Consider the following 12387-nt stretch of genomic DNA (forward strand, 5'->3'; position numbering starts at 1 on the left):
CTGTGTGTCTCTCTGCTTCCCTTCCAGATGCTGTCATGAGAACTCATCACTTTCGCTCTGAGGTAATTTATTTAGCACGCAATTTCAAGGTCAGAAGTTGTTCTCTTTACCTGAGTACATATTGTTGTCTTTTGTTAATGAAATCACGTAGCAAACTTTTCATTTTGCATGAAAAACATAATATCCTCTTTCATTTCTTGTTTGTTTTTCCCCACACAAAACGTGAGCTCTTCATTTGTGTTGCCCTAACCAGCCTGCTGATTTGTGTCATTTCCAAAGCAATTGGTTACTTCAAGAAAAGCCGGGCTTACTGTATGTGCCAGACCTCCCTCTCCCCAAAAAGCAACCCCAAGCCCAGTTACTGACCGCACTGTAAATACGTGCAGAGCTGGTAGGTTGTGCGACTGCAGAGCGTCCGCTCGCTTGCTTTGCCGCCAGCCCTCACCTGCGCCTTGCTCCTTGTCAGGGAAGTTGCCCGCTTGGCTTGGACGCTGCCGCGGGAGATCCCAGAAGGATCCAGACTACAAGCCTGCTGGGCAGGCGCCTCATTTCGTGACTCTGTATTCATAGGTCAGGGAAATCAAAACTCTTACATGCCAGTGCTAAAAGTATAACACAAACCCCAGTCACTTCCTAGGGATTCTGAATGAGGAGGGTAATTGCTGGGAAAATATGGAAAATAATATTCTTTTAGTATCTACTTTGTTTCCATGCTGCCCTGTAGAGCTCCTGCCTAGATATTTCTCTTGCCTGGTTTCCTGCTATTGATTTAAGGCATATTTTTATGCCATTGCCTGTTATTCTGGAAGCCTTGAGACAGAGTTTTGCACCAAAATGATCCTTTGTTTTAAACTATTTGCAATTTTTCCTTACCCGGCTGTGGGTGAGAAAATTACCCGGTTATGACTAATGTTTTCAAAAGTGTGCATGGGATACATTTTTGCAATGTGGTTCATACTGGCAATGTTTTAAACTCCTATTTTGCGATTTGTAGGCACTATCACAAAAAGAAGGTGACATAGGGAGCATCCTATCTTTGTACTATGAAAAGTCTGGTTTTGCTGTTGTCTGAACAGTGCTGCAGTAAAGTGAACAAACAAACGTGTCCCTCTGGACATCAAAAGATTTTTTCATTATTTAGTTCCTCCAGTATGAAATACTTGGTTTCCATGTAAAATTCTCTCACTCTTGAGCCTAGATAGAGATGAAGTTTAATGTGTTATGCTCTTTTGAAATATGTGTCGTCCTGTATGGTGACTCTTAAAAGGGAAGTTTGCAAAGTAACTTAATTTATTTTTATTACTTCAGCATGTAGTTATTTGCATATCACCTAGTTAGAAGTAGCCACATTTAAAATATTACCTAGAAGTTTTCATTTACTGAAGCATGCTAGACTAAACCAGTAAGAACTGTTATAGTCTTTCATAATTTTCTACATTTTGTTTAGACAAACACCACAGCTAATAGTCTAAACTGCCCTTCTGAGTAAGTGGTGGAGCTGTTTTCCCCTCTGTTCTTTTGATTCTTAAGAGAAAACGATGACTCATTTGACATAATGAAATTTTCATTTTCCATTTTTTAAAGTAAAATCTTATTTTAATGATCTAATTGAATTGATTAATAACAAATTATAGGCATATTCCCCTAAAAATAATTGGCAGCATTATCTGAAACAAAATTTGACATTCTCATTCTATATCAGCACAAAACATTATGCACTTCCAACTCCAATAAGATGATGATGAAAGCAAAGCATGATACATGAAAATATGGGCTTTGAATAATCCCCCCCCCTCCCAATTAATATAACATCTCCACTCCCAAGTTTTATAGCACAAGATCCATCTGCTAGCTTCCACTATGCTTAGTTGTTTGTCAGGTGCAGTTATAAATGGTGTTTCTTAATGATAATAAAAGATAATGAAAAATAGGCTGATAGTAAATGGCAGTGGGTTGGCATTCATCTCCTGAGAGCTGGGTTCAAATCTGACTTACATCACACGTGAATGTGCAGGTGGTCTAGCAGCACTGCACAGAGAATTATAATTGCCCTATCTACAGAACGGTTGGCAATTCCTGCATGATTGGCTGCCTGCCAGGAAAGCCTTATATTTGGAAAAATAGATGTGTAGCAAATTTATGTTGAGGTTCTTTGCCAGAGACACAGCTCTCGGTGCATGCCTACATTGTCTTTGTCTACATACAGTGAGAACTATTTAATCCCTTTCCTTTAGTACTGAACCTCACATTAAAAAATAAGACACCATACTATGGGAGGGTAAATGCTAAATTTGAAAACGTATTTATGACCCTTATCAGCTCTCCTGTTCTGAATTTTATATGCCACTGGTGAACTGAATCCACAAATAGTCTGTTTTTGTGGGTCTTGATTTTGAATGTCTCTGCAAAACATGCCTCATTATTATACAGCAAAAGTCTATGCAAATATTACTTATTATAGGATGAACTTAAACACTTGACCCCCTGCCTCAAACGGAGGTAAATTTGCATGAATCATTATGAATATAAAGTAGGTTAAAGTCTGTTTTTGTTAGATGTGCTTCATAACAGAAAAAGTAATTGGCAAGAAGATGTGAGAGTTTCCTGACATAATACAGTGGTGTTTCCACTTCCCCACTAACATTTATTTACTACCATCTGAAGTTTGTCAGGCCTATTTTTTTAAATATATTTTTGTTGCAGTCCTTTAAGTTCATTATGACTATAACTGCCCTTAAGATTCCTCCATCCCACAGGTACTGTAGGTACTCCGTGAAATCACATAGGAATCACACCCAGAATAGTTAATGTTTCTAATCTCAGGGAGACCTAGATATGCCATGGCTGTAAAAAGAAAACAAGTAAATTTCCAATGGAAATATTCATTGCTTACATTACAAATCAGACTTTGATGTAGCTACTTGCACTAGCCTCTCTTTATTTTGAGAATCAGTTGTAGAATGAAATGTCTGTGCTCAACTAAAACCACACCAAAATAACTAACTCAGTGAAAGTTTTACCAAAATAGGGACTATGATCCATTCTTGGGTTTATTCTTATTATTAATATTATTATTATTATTCCTTGTATAGTCAAAGCTGTGAATGTTGTCAGTGATTCACTGAGTTCATTCTTCTCATGCTCTCTGTAGAAGTTTGTTTTTTCATGAAGTATAGGGATTTTTTCTGAGTACTTTGAGGGCTTGGGTTTAATACATTTCAATGTATAGCATCTTACACTTTACAAAGAGGTTTGAATGTCTTCTGTATTTTACAATTTAAAGGCATTGCGTAATGTGGTGGTGTTGCCACTACTTGTGGTTTAGATTTCTTTCTGAATTAGTTTTCCTTGTTCTTGAGGCCTCTGGAGTCATGGGATTATGTGAGATTTTTACCTTTCAGTTAAAAAGGAGGTAAGCTTCTAGCCCTTAGCCTGGAAGGAATTAATCCAAATGGTACGATTCTCAAAATCTTTTGATTTAGGGGTAAGAACTCTTGAAAAGGAAGGTCTCATTCAGAATCTTCAAATGATTGTTTTTATGAGATTGTGAAGGGATAAGTGTGCTAATTGCTAAACCAGTAGTTGATGGTTTTCATAGTATTGGGAAAAAAAAATTACCATATATATAAATCTTTTGCCTGAAATTTTCTCTGAGTTTTACAGTTTTCCTTTATCTTTCCTTTTAAGTTGGAAATACTGTGATCTCAGGAAGTGAAGGTATCAGTGTCAGTGAGTAGTCACGTGCAATATGCATCTTTTTGTATTTATTTAATTTTGACTCATATGTTTTGGGCAAGCGTCCTGTGAATGCTTCTGCTGAGACCTACAGGTATAAACCTACTAGGAAGCAAATCCATAGAAATTTTACAGTCCACTGTAAATTCTGACTTCACGTAACCCAGGTGCATGTCTGGTGGGACTAGATACACCAGTAAGGCAAACAGGAGTTGACACTTTATGAAAAGACTCTCTGGGAGGGCTGGCAGCAGTTGTTAACCACAGCTGTAGCAAAGGAATAACACTCGGTCGTTTGAGTTTTGTAGACCCCACATTTTCTTCTTGGTGTACTGAACAGTTACTACAAGGTTATACATATTCACGCTATTGTTGTGACAAGACTGGTAGTGAAATAGGTCAGCCAAGACTGATGACAGATTTTAAGAGCAAATGAATTTGCTAAATCATCCATTATGGTACAATGGATGCAAAACTATAGTACAACAATCTCTGGTAAATGTATATGTTGACTTTGCCAACAATTGATGCCCAGAAAAAGTGTTCATAAATTTATCCCTAAGTGTACCTTTGCCATAATCGTCCCCCTTCTGAGGCTGATGTGAGACGGTTGCCTAAAACCACAGTTCTAGATAGCTTACAAAACAATAATGAATAGTCTTTGAAGAGTTGCACCATAATTCATCTGAGCATTGCAGTTATTTATAAACTGCTCCAGATATGTACAGCTCCAGTGAAAAGAGAAATCAGCAGACCCTCCATGCTGCATTTGAATCTTCTGTTTGATTGGAGGCAGTGCATTCAAGGAGCAACAGAAATGTACAGGACTAGCCAGAAAAATACATTCATTCACCTATTCAAAGGATGTTTCTTTGTCTTTGCAGAGCTGAATCAGCCTGAAAATATTTTATCTTTGTGTTTGACACGCTTTTCCCCCAGGATGTTTAAACTGTTTTCCATTAGCCTTCTAAGAGTTAAGGAACAGGTTCAAGGGAAAATAAATCAGAGACAAAAATAAATTGTTTTCTTAGATGTATGAAAGCACTTATGTACAGGAATGAATGGAGAGCTATAAATACAGGTTACTTTATAAAGACAAATCCTTCTATCCATCTTTCATACTCTGTCTAGGCCATGTTATTGGACATGGTATGTCACACTGAGCTGTTACATGGCAATCTAGGTACCACTGAGATTCTGCTTACTATAGGTCATCTGTTCATCACTGTTTGTCAGCTTTATTCACTGCAGTGCTGCCTTTAGATAGCCTAGCAAGCGTTGGTCTATGCTGAGAAACAGCCTGTTTGGCAATTGTACCACAAAATACATGGTAATTCCCCGGTTGCTGCAGCAAGATCACTTGGGTTCCTGATCTAACTCCAGAAGACTTAACTCGGGTACCTTTACTCTGTACTACAGTGTAGTGTAGGAATGCCCAATATATTTCTATAGCTATCTGATTGCCTGCATCTCTATTCTAGCTTCTGACAGTCTGTGGAGCATTGAAACACTGAGGGGATCTCCTCTCAGCTCCATCAGTCACCCAATAAAGTACTGTCACTGTGTCACTGTCCACATCAGTGGTAAGGCATGGTCTCGATACACTGCAAATTGGGACCTGCATTATAAATGAACACATCTTCACAGTGCTCTAACAGGATAGGGACAACCACTGCCTAAAGATCAGTACATAATAAAACTTCCTCTTACTATTTAGTTATATAGTTATGTCAACAACCTCCTAGCTATCATGTAAGTATTTGCATATTCAGGCTTCTCAGTATCTTCTGTTACCTCTGGAAATGTGTGTTTTAGATGAGGTTGCAGCTTCAGTTCTGTTGTATGCCAGTTACAGTGCACATTCCTGGTGCACACAGCTGCTTGCAAGCAAGCAGAGCCCTGGTTTCAAGGGGATCCAGGTGGAGCACGGCTTGTCACCACCCATCTGTTAGCAGCCACATTATATACATTTACAGAATGGGAACTTCTAGCCACTGTTTTTTGGCCGAAACTAACCTCGGATTGAAACTGTGAATTAAAATAGCTGAGGTCATACTTGTGGAGAGCACATGTATTACCACATCTTCTGTAGAAACTGTTCTTATGCAGACAGAAAGAATCATGCAGGGGTCCATAGATCACATACAGCTCAGAAAAGCTTAACCATCTACACTGATTTCTCAGTCACTGTTGTTAGATTTATTAGGGTGACTGTGGGAAAGAAGAATCTGTCACCTGTGGCAGATCAGGTTGTGGATGCTCCTTCAGAAAGAGCTCAGCGCTTTAGGCCAAGGGTATTAAATGAAAGAAAGCACCACATGAACAGGGTAGTAGTACCCTTGGGGCTATTTTAGCTCCTAGACTGTTACATGTGTTTTCCTAGGGCATGGAAATGTCCCTCACACTCTCTTCCACTCCCAGGGTTTTTTAAGGGAGACACCTTTGATGTACTATGGAAGAACCACACAGAGCACAGGGTGAAGTCACCTTGCTGTTTTCATGCAGGATCCGATTCAGCAGAGCTAGGCTTGTTGGGCCTGGCCGTGTCAAATGTAAGCAACTGCCATCCTGAGCCACAGCCTCTTGGGCTGCCGCCCTGTGCTCTGTGGCCTGGAGGGGTCTCAGGCTCTGAGGAGGGTGTGCTTGGGCCCTGCCAGCTCTCCTGGGCAAGGACTCAGCACTGCATGGCATAGATGCTTGAGCTGGTTGTCAGGCCCACAGCTGATATGGCTGATCTTGACCTAGTGCTAGCAAAGCTGGCTTGGACACTTCTAAGATTCAGCTGGACAGGGTGCTGGGCCATCTTGTCTAGACTGTGCTTTTTCCAAGAGAGGTTGGACCAGATGATGCTTGAGGTCCCTTCCAAGCTGATATTCTATGATTGTTTTTGAGCTGATTCCTTGTGCTTCTAGTTCACCTGCGAGCCTGGGTACCTGTTATCTGGGTACTTCTGCTGTCCAAAGTGTCTGAGCCCCTGCTGTGCTCCCTTGTGCCCTACTGCCTTGCTTCAAGGAGAGTCAGTGGTTTGCTGTTCCTGACTCATCAGCAGGAATGAAACATGAGTTAAGGCTGAAATGTGAAAACACTACATCAGCTATAGAAACTAAGAGCAATTGACATGTGGTCAAAGACACATTTCTTGCAGGCTCTGCCAGTGTCCTTATCACCCCTGTCCAGTCAGCTGCATAAATACAGCACTTGGCTTCAGGATGGCAGGGTAAATAGTAGAGCAGACTGGATTTGAAACACAGTTCTTACAAGACTTGATTTATGATTATCTAAATTGATAGCACTAACCATACTGAAATACATAATCATGTCAGGCTGAGGTATTATATTTATCCTCCTCCTTTGTTCTAGAGAGAACAAAATGATACAACTAGGTCGAGGCATCATTCCCTTCTGATCTGCTGCTGCTACCTTCCTGCGTGTAAAGTGCAGCTGGACTCGGAAAGTGACTTTGCAAAACCAGCATCCTCTTGTACAGCATGATAAGCTTGCTGTAGGCATTTACAGTTTATAGTCTGTAGACCTACTCAGCTGACCTAGTGTAGGTGTCTGCTTCTGGATGAGCTGAACAGTTCTTCAAGCCTCACTGAATGTATTGACTAAATTTTTCATTGGCTGTAACAGGAGCTTAGACTAGTTGCTCCTGAAGGAGAGACCCATTCAGATACATTGTTGTTATCTGAATCTAGGTATCTCAATAGATATCTGAATTCCATGCTAGGTATTTTTTTAAAAATATTTAAGCCTATTAAATCTCTCATCAGTTATGCATCTATTTTATGCTTGAAAGTACAGACCCATCTTCACATGCTGTGGTGGCATAAATTCTCTTACTAGTTTGCACTTCAAACAAGCACACTGGACATAGGAGAATAATTTCTTTGTACTAGATGATGGGCAGGACTTGCATGGTTTCGTAATCTGTGTGTTATTTCTTGTTCTCCTTCTTACTGTATTTTTAATATTTAAAGTTAATTCCTTATGGCAGATTTTTGATATATACTGTACACTGCCCAAGCTGAGAAGTACTGAGATGGAAAATGGAGGAAGCAGGGGTAGAAGAGGAACATACTTGGGAATATGCTAGCATATTCTAAATTCAACTTTCCTTTGCAGACCACTGATCAAGCAGTACTCTGATTTATTTTTGCTCTTAAATAATTGTTCCGTTCCTACTGTAGGCTTGCAGTGCCCTGAGGTAACAGGGAAGGAACTGGGACAAGCCACTGCAAAGGCAAGGCAGCCATGGAGGGCTGCAAGCCTTCTTGTCAGAGAATGATAGGACTGCTTGGAGAACAGGCCAGCTTCTGTGGTTTATAGATTTAGACAGGAAAGAGTATTTAAAGGGTATCCTGAGGCATGACTGGGCATGCTGTTTGGCTATTTGCTTACACATCATCAGCTTACCTGCTTTGATAGGAATCCTAACTTTATGATAGGAAAAACCAAAAACATTCTGTAAAGCAGCAGTGTATTGCAGCATGGGTTACTAAAAATTGTATTATAAATTCACAACCAAACCCTAGGTTCACACAAGGGCTAATACGTATACCCTTGGGGGCCCGCTTAAGAACTGGAAAGCAGGTTATTGATGTTGTATTTCATGAACTCTGTTGGAAAAGTAATCTTGTTCAGGTTATGTAAAAGACAATTGCTTTTAATCCCTTTGTGTGGACTTATCTTAGAATATGACACATGCCAAATCAGTCTTCAATATCTGAAAAATGGTTCCAGCACTGCTTAGAGTTTAGGTTTTAGAAGATAAGAATAATATGTCCTAAAATAAAGATAAGGCATGCAAGTAAGCATCAGTGAAAACTTGTTAATGAGGGAGTGGAATGAGAAATTGAATGTAAAATCTTACATTTCATGTTTTGATTCAGATCTTTATAGGAGTAACACTCAGCTAAGATTAAAAAAAATCAAAAGAACCACAAAAAAAAGGTTGCAGTCTATTTTTTGAGACGTGATAGAACCAAGAAAGAGCAAACACAGTTGCATCCTCCTTGTGTGTTAGTGAAGTAATACACTGAGTGTAGGTAATCTTCCTGCTATAAAAAATGAAGACCTAGCTTTAATTAGCAATCTTTACTATTAGAGAGGATGTTTAAGTAGTTTGGAGGACTTAACTTGAATCCTGGATTTGGGGGTAAACTTGCAGAACTGGCAGTTAAATAAATGTGGGGGTTTTGTTGTTTCTTTGTAACCTGAGCATATTTGGGATGGAAGTCACTATGGGAGAAGAAGAAAGGAAATAATGCAGTCTTGGTCACTTTTTAATTTAAAACCGTTTTCACAATACAGAGGCATATATATATATATGTTTGTATGTGCAGCGGAAAGACTCTCAAATTTCTGTCAGCATGGAGGAGAATTTGATACAATAAAGTTATTTAATTAAACCTGCCTTTTTAGTTCAAGTAGGTACTTCAACTATAGGGTTTAGTTCTATTTCAGCCTGTCCACAAAACAGCTGAGAACTCTGGCATCTTCAGAACAGTTTTGATACTACACATACTAATGTCTCCAGGCCCTAAAATGTTGTAGGTTGCATATACATTTAAGTTTCCAAGCTTTGAACAGGCAGTAACTGACAATTCAAAGACTGTTTCTTGAGGCCATTAATTGACAACGGTAATAGATGACAATTCTCATGCATATACAACCACTGTCAAAAACGTTAAAAGCAAGCACATGAAGTTGGATAACCTATCTGAGCTTTCTTTGTCTTTGATATTCATTAGTGCACCTGCAAAAGTGCATTTAATCTACAGGACTCACTCAAATATCTGTAAAGGCATTTGCAAACACAGTTGAGTTGTACTGTCATTCCTCCAGTTGTGCTGAATTGTGGCTTAATGTTAGCTATCACTTTTTCTGTGGTTCAATGAAGTTCTGCCAGAAGGTAAACTGGGCTGCAGTCCAGTGTCCACTGAAGTTAATGCAAAGGTTTCTGTACACTTCAGCAGGAGATCTGATAATGCACTCCTACTTCTCTTGAAGTTAATGTTTAGTGACTCCGAAAACACATACTGGCTGGAAAGGTTGGGTTCCAAGGTTAGAATTCTGACACCCAATATATTCTACCCAAAATACACACTGGAAAAAATGAAGAATTAATATGATTTTTTATAAAGCATAAAAATAATAGGTAACGTATGATGAAGGCAGTAGGGATAGTAGAAGCCACAATGGATAGGAAAAATATCTGGTGAATTAATACAATAGCACATTGAAAGAATGGAGGACTCAAAGATTCATGTCACTAAAGCAATAACGCACACATGGGATAGCACTGATGTATTCATATGGTGCTATTAAAGTATCAGACAAAGAATTAAAAAGAAATACAGAAAAACTAAGAGTGAAAGAAAAATATTCAACACATTACCCAAAATGTCTTCATCTGTAAATAAAAAAAGCAAAAGTTAAACAAGTTTTTTAGGAAGTTTCAAAATCCTATTTTTTATATTATTGAATGGGCTAGGAATGGGAACAGACATCAGACATAACAAGGCCTTTATCATAGAATCATTGAGGTTGGAAAAGACCCTCTGGATCATCGAGTCCAACCATCAGCCCTACTCTACAAAGTTCTCCCCTACACCACATCCCCCAGTATCTCATCTAAATGACCCTTAAACACATCCAGGGATGGTGACTCCACCACCTCCCTGGGCAGCCTATTCCACTGTCTGACCACTCTTTCTGTGAAAAATTTTTTCCTAATGTCCAGTCTAAACCTCCCCTGTTGCAGTTTAAAGCCATTCCCTCTTGTTCTGTCACTAATCACCTGTGAGAAGAGACCAGCACCAACCTCTCTACAATGTCCTTTTGGGTAAGTGTAGAGAGTGATGAGGTCTCCCCTCAGCCTTCTCTTCCTCAAACTGAACAGTCCCAGCTCCCTCAATCTCTCCTCATAGGATCTGTTCTCCAGGCCCTTCACCAGCTTCGTTGCCCTCCTCTGCACTCGCTCCAGCACCTCGATATCTCTCTCGTATTGAGGTGCCCAAAACTGGACACAATACTCCAGGTGTGGCCTCACCAGTGCAGAGTACAGGGGGACTATCACCTCCCTACTTCTGCTGGTCACACTATTTCTAATACAAGCCAGGATGCCGTTGGCTTTCTTGGCCACCTGGGCACACTGCCGGCTCATGTTCAGCTGCTTGTCAATTAGAACCCCCAGATCCTTCTCTTCCACACAGCTCTCCAGCCACACCTCCCCAAGCCTGTAGCGATGCATGGGGTGGTTGTGGCCCAAGTGCAGGACCTGGCACTTGGCCTTGCTGAAGCTCATCCCGTTAACATTGGCCCACCGATCCAATCTATCCAAGTCTCTCTGTAGTGCCTCCCTATCTTCATGCAGATCGACCCTCCCGCTTAACTTGGTGTCATCTGCAAATATACTGATGATACGCTCTATGTCCTTATCAAGATCATCAATAAAGATGTTGAACAGAAATGGTCCCAACACCGAGCCCTGAGGAACACCACTTGTGACCGGCCGCCAGCTGGATTTAGCTCCATTGACCACCACTCTCTGGGACCGTCCACCCAGCCAGTGCTTGACCCAGCAGACCGTTCGCTCATCCGGGCCATGGGCAGCCAGTTTTTCTATGAGAATCCTATGGGGAACTGTGTCGAATGCTTTTCAAAAATCCAAGTAGATAATATCGACGGCTGTTCCCTCGTCCAATAGTCGGGTCATTTTGTCATGAAAGGAGATCAGGTTTGTCAGGCAGGACCTGCCTTTCATAAACCCATGCTGACTAGGCCTGATCCCCTGGTTGTCCATTATATGACTTTTAATGGCACTCGAGATGACCTGCTCCATGACCTTCCCTGGCACCGAGGTCAGACTGACAGGTCTATAGTTTCCTGAATTGTCCTTCCTGCCTTTCTTGTAGATGGGTGTCACATTTGCCACCCTCCAGTCCAATGGGACCTCCCCAGTTAGCCATGATTTCCGGTAAATCATGGAAAGAGGCTTGGCGAGCACAACTCTTTCAGCACCCTTGGGTGTAACCCATCCGGTCCCACAGACTTGTGTGCATCCAAGTGGTGTAGAAGGTCTCTGACCACCTCCTCTTCAACTGTGCAGACCTCATTCTGCTTCCCCTCCCCATCTCCCAGCTCATGAGGCTGGGTGTCCAGGGAACAGCCAGTTCCACTGCTAAAGACTGAGGCAAAGTAGGCGTTGAGCCCCTCAGCCTTTTCCTCATCCTTAGTTACCATGTTTCCCTCTGCATCCAGTAAAGGAGGGAGATTTTCCCTAATCCTCCTTCTGCTGTTAATGAATTTATAGAATCATTTTTTATTATCCTTAACAGCTGTAGCCAAGTGGAGTTCTAGCTGCACTTTGGCTCTCCTAATGCTCTCCCTGCATAACTTCACTACATCTTTATAGTCTTCATGAGAGACCTGGCCCCTCTTCCAAAGGTCATAGATTCTCCTTTTGTTCTTGAGATCCAGCCAAAGGTCCCTATTTAGCCAGGCCGGTCTCCTTCCCTCGGCAAAAACATAACAAGGATTGCAGAGTATGACATAGTTGGTTATCAGATACCAGACCATACTGAAGAAATTCTGAAGAATGGGGAAATGAATACACATGGTGTTCATAAATCCAAGGATGGGTATATT

The 12387-nt window shown here is 40.8% G+C and overlaps 1 protein-coding gene across 4 annotated transcripts in view; it reads left to right on the forward strand.

The window, feature by feature from the left end:
- DST (dystonin) overlaps positions 1-12387 on the forward strand; it is a 316145-nt gene that overhangs the window by 873 nt on the left and 302885 nt on the right. For 2 of the 4 annotated variants that reach the window (XM_074819863.1, XM_074819867.1), the window contains exon 2: positions 28-89. In XM_074819863.1, coding sequence (XP_074675964.1) covers positions 28-89 — 62 coding nt within the window. The remainder of the gene's footprint in view (positions 1-27; positions 90-12387) is intronic. The other 2 variants (XM_074819864.1, XM_074819868.1) reach the window with 1 other exon arrangement.

The sequence above is a fragment of the Strix aluco genome, chromosome 3, assembly GCF_031877795.1.
Source record: "Strix aluco isolate bStrAlu1 chromosome 3, bStrAlu1.hap1, whole genome shotgun sequence".
Classification (NCBI taxonomy): Eukaryota; Metazoa; Chordata; class Aves; order Strigiformes; family Strigidae; genus Strix; species Strix aluco.